This window comes from Jaculus jaculus, chromosome 9, assembly GCF_020740685.1.
Source record: "Jaculus jaculus isolate mJacJac1 chromosome 9, mJacJac1.mat.Y.cur, whole genome shotgun sequence".
Lineage (NCBI taxonomy): Eukaryota > Metazoa > Chordata > Mammalia > Rodentia > Dipodidae > Jaculus > Jaculus jaculus.
Window position 1 is genome coordinate 112,772,472 of NC_059110.1, and position 17,055 is coordinate 112,789,526.

The window sequence follows — 17,055 nt, forward strand, 5'->3', positions numbered from 1 at the left end:
GCTCTTTCCATTACAGTGACTACACTGAGAAGTTGAAATATTGCTATGGTCCGTAATACCTAAAACATCTGGGTGATCACATTAAAATCTTCCCAACTCCTCTAGGAAAAATAAATTAACATGAGGCTTATAGCTATGGATATTTCCAGACTGGTATTCTAGGAAGCAGGTAGATATGCAGCAATTTTGAAACAGGCTAGTGGTAAAATACCAGGCATGCGCCATCTAATGGTAAAACATTTCAGCCACAGGGGCATTTCTGAACTTTCCCAGATTATTTGCATGTGTATGCATACTGGGATTTAAAGATGATGCTTACTGAAAATTTAATATTTAAATGTCATGTGATGGAGTTGACTGCAATTTAACACCAGAGTGAGCCGGGTGTGGTGGTGCACGCCTTTAATCCCAGCACTTTTGAGGATGAGGTAGGAGGATTCCTGTGAGTTCAAGGTCAGCCTGAGACCACATAGTGAATTCCAGGTTAGCCTGAGCTACAGTGAGACCCTACCTTGAGAAACAAAACAAAACAAAACAAAACAAAACAAAACAAAACAAAACAAAACAAAACAAAACAGTGGACTGCAATTAAAATATGTTCCATAAGTGTTCCCCTAAGAAAAGTAATAAGCCACCACAACTCATTATTACGATTATTTATTAGTCACCAGTGAGCAGAAATGCCATTACATCAACCTTTTATATCGATTTGAACACAGACACCCAACAATCCTGTAAAACGTAGTCATAAAACAGGTATTTTGGTTCAGTCGCTTACTTTTTAATAGTAGACAGTGTTTTCATTCTCCCTGAGATTTAGAATAATACAGTTGTACTAGATCACTTGCCAAGCTACTCTTTCCCCCAGAACGATGGCTAGAAGGGACCCCTCTGTTCAGCCTTGCTGGCCGACACTTTGGATGTCTTTTCCTCAATAGAATGGATCCTCGATGAAAGAACTTTACCACGCTGATCTATCTCTTCCACCACCGTCTTCACCAGTGTGGTTTTGGATAAATCTAGAGACAAAAAGAAATGTGACCATGGATGTCCAGCCTAAAAGAAGATGTGACAAAGAACTCCACCGCTGGCTGTGACATAGGCCACACACCACTGGCAGAGGAGTGAGTATAGATCTATGACAATAGCTTGGGATCGCTGGATAATACTCAGTACGTTCAGCTCAGAGTACTCGAGTGACTTGACTATAGACTGTTGCACAGTGTGTAACTGCCATTAATGTAAAAATATTTGCTATCGTAGGAATGAAGCTAGATTTTCATTACCTTTAGATGAATTCCCCGGGCTTCCACAGCCAAAGCCCTTTGATTTGGAGCATGAACTGTAAAGAAGAAAAGCTCATTATGTATCTGTTTATTATAACTTTTAAGAGGTACTCATTGAAGTGATGAGCTCAAGAGAACCAGAAAAAGGCCTCAGTTTACTGTGGTGGCGAATGTTGAGATCTCTGTGTGCAGGAGCTGAAAGGAATTAAATGTTATCTAAACAGATGGTAGAATGAGGTGGGGCCAAAGATGCAGCTGAAGTGGTCATGTTGCCTAACATGCATGAAACCCTGGGTTCAATTATTTAGGACTGAAATAAGTCTTAAGAAGGGGCTGGGGAAATGGCTCAAAAATTAAGGTATTTACTTGCAAGCCTGCTGACCAGAGTTTGACTCATCCAGCACCCTTGCAAAGAGGTGCACGTGCCTGTAACTCCAGTAACCTATGACAATGGGAGGCAGCTTTTCCTAATCTAGACACCCACTTGCTTCATAGACTGGACAAGCACAGCGGCAAAGGCAATAAGGGAGATCTTGTCTCAAAAGGGAAGGTGGAAGGAGAGGACACACACGTCAAGATTGTACTCAGACCTCCACACATGTGCCATGGCACACATATGCACACACGTGAGTGTGCACATGCACACACACACAATAAAAAAAAGAAGTTAGGGCTGGTAAGATGGCTCAGTCAGTAAAGTGCTTGCCATGTAAGCATGAAGACCAGAATTCAGATCCTTAGCGTGTCACACAAAATCTGGGCATTTGCCTTGAATCTCAGTGCTGGGGAGGCAGAGCCAGGAGGACCCTGGGGTTTATTGGTGAGCCAGTCTAACTGAAATGCAGCATGGGCACCAGCTTCAAGGAGAGGCCTTGTCTCAAGAAAATAAGGTGGATGTGATGAACAGGGACATCCAACATCCTTCTCTGGCATCCATCCACACACGTGCATGTAACACACACACACCCATTCACCACCACATGCTGCGCACACATACCAAGACAATTTGCCAAAAAAAAAAAAAAAATAGGATTAAAAAAAACCCCTTGTTTCCATTTTTAAACTCAGGACTTTAAAACTTAAGAAGTATGTATTAGCACCCTTCAAAGCTCAGGGAACATTGTGGAAGAGGTGTTGGAAAGAACGTTAGAGCCAAAGGAAGGGGAGGAGTGCTTTGCAATGCTGTTTCCAGTACTTTGCAATATTGTTTTCCAGACACGAAGTGGCCATAGTATTCATGACCTCACAGTGGCTGATGTGACCTACACAAGACCTGAATAATAGGAGAGGGAAAATGATGACACCAGAATAGAACAGAGACTAGCTAGAAAGAAGAAGGGATTCAGTGGTGGATGGATTCAGGAAGGGGAAAAGGGAGAGTCATGGGAGGCGATTATGCTCATAATATATTGTCTATATGTTCAGCGGCTGTCAATAAATGTGAAAAAGAGAAATATGTGTTATCTTGACATACACAGACACATATGTAGTCCCCTAGGGGACACACACACACACACACACACACACACACACACACACACACACACATCCTGGGACACATTTATTTCAGGGCAGCGGTAATATTAGGACTAGACTGAAGGATAAAGCCTGGGGCCGGTGGGTCAGGAGACTCTTGAAATCACAGTGACTAACACGGACAATAATTAGGAACTTGTGCAGGGAAGACTGAAGTCATCCCAGGCAGACAGGGAGGGATCTGTGATGTCCGCAGTATGGAAGAGATGGCTCCAGAAGCAAGATGCGGATGGACATGCGTTTGTGCAGTGGGAGAAGCGGCGTGGAAGTGTGGAAGGCGAAGGACCGGGGAGTGACTGCAGCAACTTCCCAGTGGTCCTACTGGTCTTACTTACTCTCCATCTCCGTCGATGAGACGGCAGTAGGTCTCGATTTCCTTCTCCAGGTGGGCCTTGATGTCCAGCAGCTGCTCATGCTCCAGCTTCTGGCCCTCGGTCTCTGTCCTGACCTGGTGCAGCTGCTCTTCCAGGGCTCCGACCTGAGCCTGGATCTGCGCCAGCTGTGAGCAGTAGTTGCCCTCCGTCTCGGTCAGGGAGCACTCCAGGGAGTGTTTCTGAGGGTGTCAAAAATCCACGGGAATGGATGAAATCAACTGACCAATATCTAACACCGTGTTTTTCAGCATCCTGTAGAACCGCCCCCCAGGCAAGTTCTAGAAATGTGTGGAGTTGGTCACTATAAAACAGGAGGTGGAGGCTGGCATTAACTGAGTGGTGAACTGGCATGCTCGATGACCTGATGTGGGACTAAGTGACTTTGTGTGAAACAAGACTTTGGACTGTCCCACTAGAAATATTTTGATAATTTTTTCCTATTTAGACCAACCTATATATGAAAGCACTTTTGGGGAGTAACACAGTAAGAAATCAACATGGGAAAATTTATGTTTCAAAAATGTGGGGTTATTTTGGTATGTGTATAGGGAGGGTGATTGCCTGCTGTATTTCAATTTTACTTTGGTATTTTTCACCTCCTATTCCAAGGCCTGTATGATGATATTTCTTTTTTACTGAACCATCTTTGATTTTCTGTCATCCATCAAAGTCCTCTTGTCAAAGCAACCAAGACTAGATGGATAACTTTAATGGAGTGGGTTTTCAAGACAAGAACTCTATCTCATAGCATGGTACAGGTTATTATTCACACAACACTCTGGTAAATATTATATTTCCTCTCTTCTACTTCCATATACTATAATTTGTCTTGCCACATGAGCCCTATATCTATTAAGGTAATTTCTCTCTTTTCCTTATCATTTATAAATATGCCCAGGCAGTTATTACTTCTCCTGATGTTAGTTATTATCAGAATGTCCACTCCCTCTTCTACTCCTTCATTTTCCTTTTCCTCTTGTGTGGAGTAACTCCTGCTGTTACATCACACAAAAGGAAGCGCTTATTAAAAGATGAACAGCTCTGTCTGACATTTCCTGGGATAGTTATAATCAATATATTTTATTTATTTAAAGATTTAATTTAATTTATTTATTATAGACAGAGAGAGGGAGGGAAAGAGAAAAAAGGAGAGAGAGAATGGGTGTGCCACGGCCTGTAGCTACTGCAAATGAACTCCAGATGCATGTGCCACCATGTGTATCTGGCTTATGTGGGACCTGGAGAATCAAACCCAGGTCCTTGGGCTTATGGAAGCAAGCACCTTAACTGCTAAGTCATCTCTCCAGTACAATACATTTTATTTTTAAAGAGCTTTCTTTTTATTATCTCTTTTGATTATAGTTATGACTTCACACTATTTTTATTTCTTTTTAATTTGTGGCGTGGTGTTGTATGCATGGATGTGCAGACACATGACTTCATGCACACATGTGCAGAGGCCAGAGGGAGATGCCAGGTGTCCTTCTCTGTCACCCTTCTGCCTTGTTTCCCTGAGCATCTCCCACCAGACATGGAGCTCTCTGTTTTCCAGTTATGTCTGCCAAAAGCCAGCCATGGGGATCCTGTTGTCCCCGCCCCCCAGTGCTGAGGCTACAGGCATGTGTGGCCATGCTTAGCTTTAAAAAAAAATATTGAGCTGGGTGTGGTGGCACATACCTTTAATCCCAGCACTTGGGAGACAGAGGTAGGAGGATCGTTGTGAGTTCGAGGCCACCCTGAGACTACATAGTGAATTCCAGGTAAGCCTGAGTTAGAGTGCGACCCTACCTTGATAAACCAAATATATATAATGTTTTTGTTAGAGAGAAAGAGACAGAGAGAGAGAGAGAGAGAGAGAGAGAGAGAGAGAGAGAGAAAACGGGCATATCTGGGTCTCTAGCCACTGCAAGCGAACTCCAGATGCATGCACCATCTTGTGCATGTGGTTTGTGTGGGTCCTGGAGAATTGAACCTGAGTCCTTTGGCTTTACAGGCAAAAGCTTTAACCACTAAGGCATCTCTCCAGGCCCATACCCTGCTTTTTATGTGGGTGCTGGGGACTGGACTCAGATCCTCACACTTGTGCAACAAGTGCTCTTGCCCACTGAGCCATCGCCCCACCCCAGTGGCATCATATCTTTAAAGATAAAATTTTTGAGTATTGCCGAATATGTACTATATCGGTTTCATTCTGGGATTACCAAGAGGGAGTTATACGACATTTATCATTTGAGTGGAAGGAGATCAGGATCCGAGAAGAGTGAGGCGACAAGTGGCAGGACGTCAGGGATGGGAGTGCTCGGCAGTTCAGAGCTTAGTCCCCCCATCTGTCCGCACAGAGGGCCCTCCTGGTCCTTTCTAAGCTTGCTCATCATCTCCCGAGTCAGAGGGGACAGCACCCGCTCCACAGCCTTCCATTTTCAAGGCTGGCATGTTGATGAGGGGAACATAATTAACCTGGGAAGCTTGCTTAGCACAAGAAGCAAGCATATGAATGTTTACGCCTTCAGACAATTCCAAACCTGTAATTGACTTGTGTTCTACATGTATGAAATTGAACTCAACCTTTGTCTTAGAGAAAAAGCTTTCCGATCAGGAAGATAGATTATCACCCTGATTCAATCTTTCAGTTGTGTTGGACTTTTGGGGAAGAGTTTTTCCTAACCCCGAACTATACTCTAGAGTGCCAGCTGGAGCCTGGGATGAAATAGCTCTATAATATCACTGCTTTAGCCAGGTGTGGTGGTGCACGCCTTTAATCCCAGTACTCAGGAGGCAGAGGTAGGAGGATCGCCATGAGTTCGAGGTCACCCTGAGAATACATAGTGAATTCCAGGTCAGCCTGAGCTAGAGCGAGACCCTACCTCAAAAAAACCTACACACATACATAACACACACACATATATATATGTGTATATGTATGTGTGTGTGTATATATATATCTGGGAGCCCAAAGCAGCAGAGAGGGGCTGGAGAGCCAGCAAGCAGTGGTGAGGAGGGCAGGAGAAGGGGGACATGCTGGGGAGGCTGGGGGCCAGCCAATGGTAAAAAAGTTTCCCGGCTAAATACTGTGCGGAAGGGGAGTTGCACCTGTGTTTTTAGGATGGCTAAACCAAAAGATCTTCCTGTCCCTGTGAGTCATCTTTTCCTCTGTTCTCAGTTGTTTTTGTGACAACCTGGTGCCCTCAGGGAGCACAACGGCCCCTGTGAAAACAGGCAATCCTTATGCCATGTGCCACAGTTCTCCAAACCAAGCCTTTCGGATGCTGACAAAGATTGTCTCCATGGCAAACTTCTAAAATCATCTAGGTGCCCTGTAGACACCCAAAGTGACCAAATGTCCAGAGTGACAGAGAGCGGTGTCCTGGCTGCTGTGGGGATGAGGGGCTGACAGTGCCAGGTGGGACTTTAGTTGGCATGTGTGTGGTGTGTGCATGTGAGCATGCATGTTTGTTTGTGTGTGGATGTACATGTGTGTGCGCACATGTATGTCTGCACAGGTGGTCCTTTGGTACGCCATCCACCTTTCTGTGATTTGTTTGTTTTTCAAGGTAGGGTCTCACTGTAGCCCAGGCTGACCTGGCTCTCACTCTGTAGTCCCAGGCTGGCCTGGAACTCACAGCATTCCTCCTACCTCTGCCTCCCAAGTGCTAGGATCAAAGGCGTGTGCCACCACACCCAGCTCATCCGCCTCTTTTTGACACAAGGTCTCTCACTGGATCAGTGCATTTAGGTGCTGGGGACTGAACTCTCGCCCTGAAGCTTGTGAAGCCAGCCTGCTGAGCCATCTCCCACGCCTCTCTTTTTCTCTACCTGGGAAAAACACAGGTGGCTTTTAATGTGAGATCCTCGGTATTAAGAGACGCTGATATGACCCAGCCTTGCCCGGTGAGGCCAAATGACCCTAGTCCTGTCACTTAATTTTCAAGTGTAGCAACACTGCATGGGCTTACTCTGTGGGCTGAGGTGAGCTACGCAAGGGTGCAACTGGGTTGGTTATTTTCATGAAATGAACTGAGCACCAGCTAGGCAGAAAGCCCACTGATGCCAAGGAGTTTGGAAGGAAGACAGTCTGCCTTTGCTTCTGAGCGTCTTCGCTCTCTTCCACTCTGTTAAGTATGCGTAGGCAAAGGTATTACAGGGAACAGGTTTGTTTTTAGTATCACCGAGCACAGGCTGGCTAGTGCCGCCACCTACCGTTGCCAGGAGGGACTGCAGCTCGATCTCGAGCGTCTGCAGCGTGCGCTTCATCTCGGTCAGCTCGGTCCTGGCGGAGGTGGCAGCGCCCGCGTCGTCCGAGATCTGCTGCTGCAGCGTGGCGCTCTGCAAGGCAGCACGCACAGGGTCACCCGGGAGCCTAATTGCCGGAGTGGTATGGACAGGGCTGGCCGGGCCGACCTCACCTTTTCTTGGAACCAGGCCTCGGCGTCCCTGCGGTTCTGCTCGGCCAGGGCCTCGTACTCGGCCCGCATGTTGTTCAGCAGGACCGTGAGGTCCACCCCGGGGGCCGCGTTCATCTCCACGTTCACGTTGCCGCCGGCCGCGCACTGCAGAGCCTTCATTTCCTGGAGCGAAACGTAGCGTGTGACTTTAGGGCAACTCTGTCCACAGCCTTGGGAAATGTCCAAAGGTCTTTCCATGGCCTCAGATACTTTAGTTGACTTAATTGGCTTATGCTCATGTCATCCATCCATCCATCCATTCATTGGTTTGTTTATTTAAAACAATATATTTTGAGGGCTGGAGAGATGGCTTAGCTGTTATGCCCTTGCCTGTGAAGCCTAAGAATCCTGATTCGAAGCTCGATTCCCCAGGACCCACGTTAGCCAGATGCGCAAGGTGGCGCACGCATCTGGAGTTTGTTTGCAGTGGCTGGAGGCCCTGGTGCGCCCATTCTCCTCTCTGCCTGTCGCTTTCAAATAAATAAATGAAACTAAACAATTTTTTAAAAATATATTTTTATCTATTTGCTCTCTCTCTCCCTCCCTCCCTCCCTCCCTCCCTCCCTCCCTCCCTCCCTCTCCCTCTCCCTCTCCCTCTCCCTCTCTCTCTCTCTCTGTCTGTCTCTGTCTCTGTCTCTGTACATGCCAGGGTCTTTTGCTACTGCAAACGAATGCAAGATGCTTGTGCCACTGTTTGTTCCGGCTCTACGCAGTTGTTAGGGAACAGAACCTCAGGACAGCAGGCTTGCAAGCAAGTGCATTTAATTACTGCCGTGCCATCTCTCCAGCCTTCAAATAATAACAATTTTTTTTCAGTTCTGTGGCTGGAACTCAGGGCTTTGCACATAAATGCTAGGTAAGTTCTCTGTTACTGAGCCACACCCCCAGCTACATTAAACATTTTATTTATTTATTTATTTATTTATTTATTTATTTATTTGAGAGAAAGTATGGGCACTCCAGGGCCTCCTATCACCACAAACGATGCATGCACCACTTTGTGCACCTGGCTTTATGTGGGTACTGGGAATTGAACCTGGACCACCGAGCATCTCCCCAGCCCACTTTTTTTTTTTTGATTCAGGGTCTCTGTAGCTCATATTGGCCTAGAACTCATTTTGTAGCTTAGCCTGGCCTTAAACTTGTGGCAATCCTCCTGTCTCAGCCTTCCAAGCGCTGGGATTACATGCGTGTACTACCATTCCCGGTATATCTGTTTTCTCATACCATATTTTTATGACTGTAGATCTGTGGTTTAGGTTAAATGTACGTAAAGACATGAATTGCCCATGGAAACCATATTCATTTGTATTTTGAGGTTTTGTAAGATTCCATGTGAGAGAAAATTCTTGATATTTTTTAAAATATATTTTATTTATTTATGAGAGAGAGTCAGGGAGAGAGAATGGGAATGCCAGGGCCTCCAACCACTGCAAAAGAACTCCAGATGCAGGCACCCTCTTGTGCATCTGGCTTATGTGGGTCCTGGAGAGTCAAACCAGGATCCTTTGGCTTTGCAGGCCTTAACCACTAAGCCATCTCTCCAGCCCTCTCGTTATTTTTTAAGAGTTTTAAAATCAAATTAGTTAATGTTATCCTAGGGCCATTGGTTACTGGGTATGTGGCAGTGTGATATCTGAGGGTCTTCTAATGTAAGTGGCTTTTTGGCTCAACCTCAAATCCCAGGCTTTCAAAACTACCCTCTTTCAGTCTGTAGGTCTTTAAGGGGACGATTAATCCTGCTGTGCTTATCTGCCTTTCCTTGCAAGACCCTGCTGGCTGGGATGCTGCAGTTGACATTTCTTCTTTTCCTTCCTAGGGATTTTCTGTTTTGTGTGGGGGAGGGTTGTCTCTCAACACTGCATGGTCTGGTTTCTCCCTCCTGCCAACAGGACAGACTTCTTCTGTACTGTGTTCCCTCCTCATTCCTTCTAGTGCGTGTTGTTTTTTAAAAATATTTTCTAGTGTTTCCTTTTTTTCCCTTCCCCTAATGTTCTTTTTTTTTTTAATGGAACATAAAAAAGATTTGTTCCATTTTATGGAACGGAAAGAAAGTAGATTTGCTGTTTCAGTCATTTTAATCCAGTAATAGAGAACTTCCTGTCACAGGGCATTTTCTGAAAAAAGTTGCACCTGTTGTCTTGGAGATTTTTGCAATCACTTTGAGAATAAGTATTATATATATATTTTAATTTGAGGAGATTGAAGATGCCTGATTTGTGTCAAACAATGGGTTTATTATTGTGTAGTGTTCAACATTAAAGTAAACTTGGCATAAAGTAGAGGGAAACATTGACCTATTTTCCTAGTCACAGTGGTCTTTTTGAAGAGGTGGACTTCAAGATCGACTGACGTGATGAACTAAGTAATCTTATATAAGAAAGAAATAATGCATTGTTTTCAAACATAGGATTGTACTAGCCTATCGAATAGGAGGATACAGGTCAGACTTTCAGTTTGTTACTTTGTGGGATGGGATTAGATGGGCAGTATTGGAGAAATGAAATTCTTTTTTTTTTTTTTTTTTTTTTTTGAGGTAGGGTCTCCCTCTAGCCCAGACTGACCTGGAATTCACTGTGCAGTCTCAAGGTGGCCTTGAACTCACAGGGATCCTGCTGCCTGTGTCTCCCCTCCTGAGTGCTGGGATTAAAGGCGTGTGCTACCATGCCCACGGAAATTCTTTCTTTTTATCTTTACATAAGCACGAATGATGAGGATGAACATGAGTGACTATTATAATTTTACCACCCTCCTTCCCTCCCAGGGAGTTGTAAGGTCAGAGGCGGGATGTGACTAGAAGCGTCCGCTCCTCTCCTACCTCGTCGTGGTCCTTCTTGAGATAGGTCACCTCCTCACTCAGAGACTCGAACTGCAGCTCCTGGTCCGTCCTGCAGAGGGTCAGCTCATCCAGCACGCGCCGCAGTCCGTTGATGTCCGCCTCTACGTTTTGATGAAGGGTGAGCTCATTTTCATACCTTTGGGAGGGGTTTAAGTGAATTTTGGGGCAAGTTAAATGCCTTCAGTAACTAGAAAAAGAAAACCCTCGACTGATTTAAATCGAAAATCAGAAAATGAATTATGGTTCTAAACATTATAAAGGCATATAGGTATACCTGTAGCCCAAGGACTCAGAAGGCTGAGGCAGGAGGACTGTGAGATCCAGGCCAGCCTTGGCTACCTAGTGAGATCCTGTCACAAAACAAAACAACAACAACAAAAAAAAAAAAAAAAAAAAAAAGGAAAAGAACTCCCCTTGCTCACTTGGTTCAGGATAATTAGCAGTTATTTAATGATACAAGTTCCAATAGCAATTGAACAAAGACATACCACTTTGTAACTTTAGTTTGGTTAACACTATTATTTAGTGGACCAATAGTCACTGAGTATTTACTTTGCACTTGGCACTATTCCAGACAGACATAGAAATACACTGAAATTTTGTCTGGCAAGTGTAACAAATATGTGCACATTTTGGCTACAGTTAGTAATAGAATCATAACTTCAACCCATTCATTCCTTTAGTCTTTTAGGCTTTTATTTTACTTGCGATGGAATAAGGATTGTATTGAACAAATTAAATGGATGGGGCCCTTTCCGAGAGCATGATGAGCGTCACTTACTTTAGCCGGAAGTCATCGGCAGCCAGTCTGGCGTTATCAATTTGCAGAATCACATTAGCATTGGCAGCTGTGGAGGAGATAATCTAGAAGAACCAAAAAGGGAGAGGATGAGGGTAAGTTTGCTTTTATTATTTGTTATTTCAGAACATAAAAAAAGTTTCATAATTTAAACTTTTGCATTAAAAATTTTACTTCCTTGAAAAATAATCAAAATGTTTAAAATTTCATGCTGGAGAGATGGCTTAGCAGTTAAGCGCTTGCCTGTGAAGCCTAAGGACCCCGGTTGGAGGCTCGGTTCCCCAGGTCCCACACTAGCCAGATGCACAAGGGGGCGCACGCATCTGGAGTTCATTTGCAGTGGCTGGAAGCCCTGGCACATCCATTCTCTCTTTCTCTCTGCCTACTTCTCTCTCTGTCTGTCATTCTCAAATAAATAAGAATAAACAAAAAAATTTAAAAAATGTTTAAAATTTCATTTAAAAATTTAGAGAGATATATTTAAAATTTGTTCTCAAATACTATATTATTTTTAGAATATGCTTTATAATCTGTGACTATATTTCAAAATAAACAATGGGATTTATAACACTTTAGCTGCACTGAGATTCCTGAGTCATGGGAAGAATTATTTACTAAACTAAAAAAATAATGGGCCGGAGAGATGGCTCAGTGGTTAAGGAGCTTGCCTGCAGAGCCTAATGACCCAGGTTCGATTCTCCAGTTCCCACATAAAGCCAGATGCACAAGGTGGCACATGTATCTGGAGTTCCTTTGCATTGGCTAGAGACTCTGGTGCGCTCTTTCACTCTCTCTGTCTCTCAGCCTCTGCTTGCAAATAAATAAATAAAGTATTTTGTTAAAAAAAAAGTACTGTTGATGGGAGCTACAGAGTTGAGTTTCAGGCTAGCCTAGGCTAGAGTAAAACCTTATCTCAGAACACACACACACACACACACACACACACACACACACATATACACACACACCACACTGGCTAGGTCCATACTGTCCTGAGCATCTGATCCTCATCAGAAATAAAATAGTACAAGTTATAAATAATAGTCATGAAACATTTATTATAGGTCTATACTTTCTGCTAGCTAGTTCTTACTTTTACATACTTTGAATAATACTTCCAAAGTGTTGTGATTTCTCACCTTATTTTTAAGATCTTCAATTGTGAGATGGTATCTGCTGTAGTCATGATCGAGTCCACGGCAAGATCCAGGTCCATATTTTTCATACCAACTCTTGATTTTTCTCTCGAGCTCAGCATTGGCCTCCTCCAGAGCCTTCACATTATCCAGGTAAGATGCTAAGCGGTTGTTAAGATTTTGCATGGTAACCTTCTCATTCCCAGAGAGGAGTCCAACGTCACTTCCAGCAAAGCCACCACAAGCAGCATTTCCAAGGGCACCACCAGCGTGGCTCCCACTGGGAACACCACCCAGGGCTCCTCCCAAGGCCCAGGAAAGTTCACTTCCAGAAACAGAACCACCACAGGTGCTGCTGGCAAAGCCCGAGCCTCCGCTGGGTGGCCTAACAGGTCCAGTTCCAGACGGTAAGCAGATGTGCCTGGATCCCCCAGAGAATCGGAGAGACATGGCGCTGTGAGAAACGCTTGCCCTGCCTGCAGTTTCAAAGGACAACAGAGTATCATACGCGATGGCTCCTTTGAGCTTTTATACACGATTATTGGAGGTGTTTCTAGCTGAGTGATGTAGGCCAAAAGGGAAATGGCATCATTTAGATGAGCATGAAATTATGTATAATTGGATGATTTAAAAAATAATTAATGCCTAACCTCTCTGGCTGTTGCTTCAGGATATTTGTTATCTTACATAAAACAGGGATTGTTCTATGTTAAGTTCATTATTTTAACTTTTAATTTTGAGTGAGTAATCCTTCACTTTCTTTCATCTACACTCCAGGAATATACCATCATTATTTAATGCAGGGTGTCATCAACTGTTAAAAGCTCAGTCAGACTGAGATAGGGCACTGTCTGGCTCCATTACCACCGAATGCATAAAGGGCTACTTACTACAGAAACAGATATTTTGTCCTATGAGAGCCAAGCATATGTTATCTTAAAAAATTGTGTTTCCAGTAATTTCCCCTTCTTACCATGAGTGCAACCTCTATTTATTGCCTTGGACAATGACACAAGTTGTATTTATTCCTTCAGTTAAAATATGTGGCTACCATGTCTGGTACACAAACACGAAGACCGGGTGCCAAACAAGTGTAGGAGTTTTAAAGACGTTGTCAAGGCCAGACAGGAGCTGAGTCATGCTTCGTTTTTGTGCCAGACTAAGTGGTGGTGAATCTTAAGTAAGAAGCAGAGGGGGGCGCCAGGGGAGATGACCCATGGGTGAAGCACTTGCCTTGTAAGAGAACCCGAGTTCTCTCCCCAGTGTCCACATACAGATGCTTGGTGTGACGGCACAACCTTGTAATCCTAGTGCCGGGGAGGCAGAGACTGGAGGATCTTTGGGGTTAGCTGGCCAGCCAGTCTAATCTAATTGGTGGGATCCAGGCCAATAAGAGACTGTCTAAAAATAACAAAGGTGGATGGTATTCCTGAGACTGCCACCTGAGGTTGTTACGGCTCTGGCTCCCACGTGAATGCGCACATACATTACTCTATGTACCCACATGGGCGCACACACACACACACACACACACACACACACACACACACACACACAGGGGAAAATAGCAGAATTCAACATGATCAGATTGAAATGAATTGTTGAGACCAATTGCAAGGTGAGAACAATGGCTCAGATGAAGACAGTGATGGGTGGAAGATGTATTTGAGAACATATGGTTATTGCTTATGATAGAGAGGAAGGAAGAATTAGAGATGCTTTTTTTGTTGTTTTTTTTTGGACAGGGTCTTACTATGGACCAGGCTGGCCTTGAACATGTGATTCCCTGGTCTTTGCCTCCCAAATGCTGGCATTACAGGCATGCAACACTATGCATAGCTGGGGGTGATTCTTTTTTATTTTTTCCCTGCAAGCCCATCAGACTGGCCTTTTTCTTTATGTGAGAGAGTGAGAGTGGGAGCGAGCAGTGAGCGAGTAAGAGAGAGAGAGAGAGAATGAGAACTGGCATGCCAGGGTCTCTACCCACTGTAATTGAGCTCCAGACGCATGCGCCACCTAGTGCTCATGTGCGACCTTGTGCACTTGCGACACCTTGCGTCTGGTTTACATGAGACCTGGAGAGTCAAACGTGGGTCCTTGGGCTTTGCAGGCAAGCACCTTATCTGCTAAGCCATTTCTCCAGGCCTGAGGATGACTCTTTAGTAATCGCTTTCAGATGCTAGGGATTCATAATGTTGACTGGAATCAGGATTATGGAGGGGATGTTGATTTAAGTATTGGACTGCCTGAATTTGAGGGCTTGCTGGTATGTCCCAGAGGAAGATGGCTGATGGGAAGAGTCAGTGTTTAGATTAAGTAGGCTGCAATGGGCAAGCACCTGAATAGCAGTGCGTAAGGGGACTGTCAGGCAGAACTGAAGACCCAGTTCTCACTATCGACATCCAATTACACATCTGGAAGTAATCCTGTTCAGCAAGCCCAGACAGGATAATGATTGGACTGATGTGGGGTTAGGAATTTGAAGACAGGTGCAGATTGAAAATTTCTGGTGCTTTGGAGAAAATGACCGGGTAGACTGACTATGATCATATAGAAGAAAAAATAGTATCACAGGGACAGACAGGCAGAGGTAAAGGACACATTGAGCCAGTAGATATCTTTACATCATGGAGCAGACAAGAGTATGAGCAGGAGAAGGATAAAGGGGAGGGAAGATGGGTTAAAGTTAGTCTCTTTTCTGTTGCTTTACCCAGATTCCTGAAGCTGGATAGCTTATAAAGGAGAGATGTTCATTGAGCCAACAATTCAGGATCGCTCTGGTCTCTGGTGATGGTCACAGCGTGGCAGAGAAATGGGAAGGGAAACAACTACATGAAGAAGGGCAAGTGCTTGGGGGGGTGGTCTTGCTTTAAAACAACCTGCTCTCAGGGCGGGGGAGACAGCTCAGCAGATAAAGTGCTTGGGGGGTGGTCTTGCTTTAAAACAACCTGCTCTCAGGGCGGGGGAGACAGCTCAGCAGATAAAGTGCTTGCCATGCAAGCGTGAGAACCAGAGTGCAGATTCCTGGCACCCACGTGAATGATGAGCATGTGTGCGCAGTGGCCCGTCTGCAGTCCCTGTCCTTGAGAGGTGGACAGAGGGGATCCCCAGGGCAAACTGGTTCGCTAGACTATTAGAATGTGTGAGCTTTGTCTTCAAGTGACAGATCCTGCCTCAGAAGTACAGTGGAGAGCTATAGAAAAATATATCCAGTAGTGTCAACCTCCAGCTTACACACACACACACACACACACACACATTCCATAGACAGACACCTACATGCATGCAAACACATACACACACTACAGACATACATATACAAAGAAGCAAAACAAAACAGAAAAACCTCAACAAACAAAACAACCTTCTCTTGAGAACTAACTGGGGTCTCACATGCAAAAACTATGTTCATCCTTTTTGAAGGTAGATCCCCAAATAAACTGATCATTTCCCATTACATCCCACACCTCGAAAGTTCCACCACCTCAACACCACCAGGCCAGGGAACAAACTTCCAATACATGAGCCCTAGGGAAAAATGTACAAACCATATTCAAACTCTAGTGGAAGACAAGGCTTAGAATTTTAATTAATTAATTAACCGAGAGAGAGAGAGAGAGAGAGAGAGAGAGAGAGAGAGAGAGAGAGAGAGAGAGAGAGAGAGAGAGAGAATGGGTACTCCAGGGCCTCCTGCTTCTACAAACAAATTCCAGACACATGTGCTGATGGCCTGGGTTCAGTTGCCCAGTACTCATCTAAAGCCTGATGCACAAAATCGTGTATACATTTGGAATTTGTTTGCAATGCTAGAAGCCTTCATTTTCTCTCTCTCTTTTTCTCTTTCTGTGCTTGCAAATAAATAAAAATATTTCTTTAAAAAAATATATGTTGAAAAAAATCCATTCTCTGGTTATCCTGTGCTACCGACTATACTGTCTCTCCTCTCTATTCCCACCAGGGGGCGATGCTTGTCTTCAAATAGATGTTGCTACTTAGGTGTTTGAGATAGAATCTTGGCCTCAGCCTGGGTCCAACCTACAATCAGCTACTTTTTTTTTTTTTTTTTTTTTTTGAGGTAGGGTCTCACTGTAGCTCAGGCTGACTTGGAATTCACTATGTAGTCTCAGGGTGGCCTCGAACTCACGACAATCCTACCTCTGTCTCCCAAGTGCTGGGATTAAAGGTGTACGCCACCACATCCGGCTTTTCTTTCTTTATTTGTGACAGAGAGAGGGAGAGAAAGAGAATTGGTGTGCCAGAGCCCCTAGCAATCACAAATGAACTCCAGATGCATGTGCCACCTTGTGCATCTGGCTTTCAGGTGCCTGGAGAATTGAACCTGGGTCCTTAGACTTTGCAGGCAAGCACCTTAACGACTAAATCATCTCTCCAGACCCTCTTTTGAGGTTTCAGGGTATAAATTGCCATACATTGATAGTATATGCCTTGCAGTTTAGGGTGGGATTTCTTGTGAATCTTGAATCTCAAGAAAGAAGCTGGAAATTAGGAAGGGAGATGTTCCTTTCCCCTTTTCAAAGATGAAGAAACTGAGCAAAAGAACTTTTCAAGGATACACAGCATAAAACGTCCCAAAATAGGTCTTGTCATTCAATGTGGTATCTTTTCCGTGTATATGATTATCC

General features: G+C 44.4%; 1 protein-coding gene across 2 annotated transcripts; it reads right to left on the reverse strand.

The window, feature by feature from the left end:
* Nucleotides 1–641: 641 nt before the first annotated feature.
* On the reverse strand, nt 642–17,055 carry Krt28 (keratin 28). Of its 2 annotated transcripts, XM_045158667.1 has the most exons (9): nt 16,987–17,055; nt 12,416–12,573; nt 11,259–11,341; nt 10,457–10,613; nt 7,600–7,761; nt 7,394–7,519; nt 3,158–3,375; nt 1,287–1,342; nt 642–1,019 (listed from the first exon to the last, which is right to left on the reverse strand). In XM_045158667.1, exons 1-9 carry the CDS (start codon nt 17,018–17,020, stop codon nt 877–879), a joined length of 1,137 nt encoding a protein of 378 aa, XP_045014602.1. In that variant the 5' UTR covers nt 17,021–17,055; the 3' UTR covers nt 642–876. The 2 variants fall into 2 exon arrangements, with proteins under 2 accessions (XP_045014602.1, XP_004655485.1); XM_004655428.2 differs by lacking the exon at nt 16,987–17,055 and having other exon boundaries at nt 12,416–12,862.

Coding starts and splice junctions, on each gene's coding strand:
- Krt28 (XM_004655428.2), bottom strand. CDS start 12,862: ATGTCTCTCCGATTCTCTGGGGGATCCAGGCACATCTGCTTACCGTCT. Junction 7,520..7,599: donor AGGCCTGGTTCCAAGAAAAG/GTGAGGTCGGCC, acceptor GCTGCCTTGCAG/AGCGCCACGCTGCAGCAGCA. Junction 1,020..1,286: donor CCCGGGGAATTCATCTAAAG/GTAATGAAAATC, acceptor TTTTGTCTCTAG/ATTTATCCAAAACCACACTG.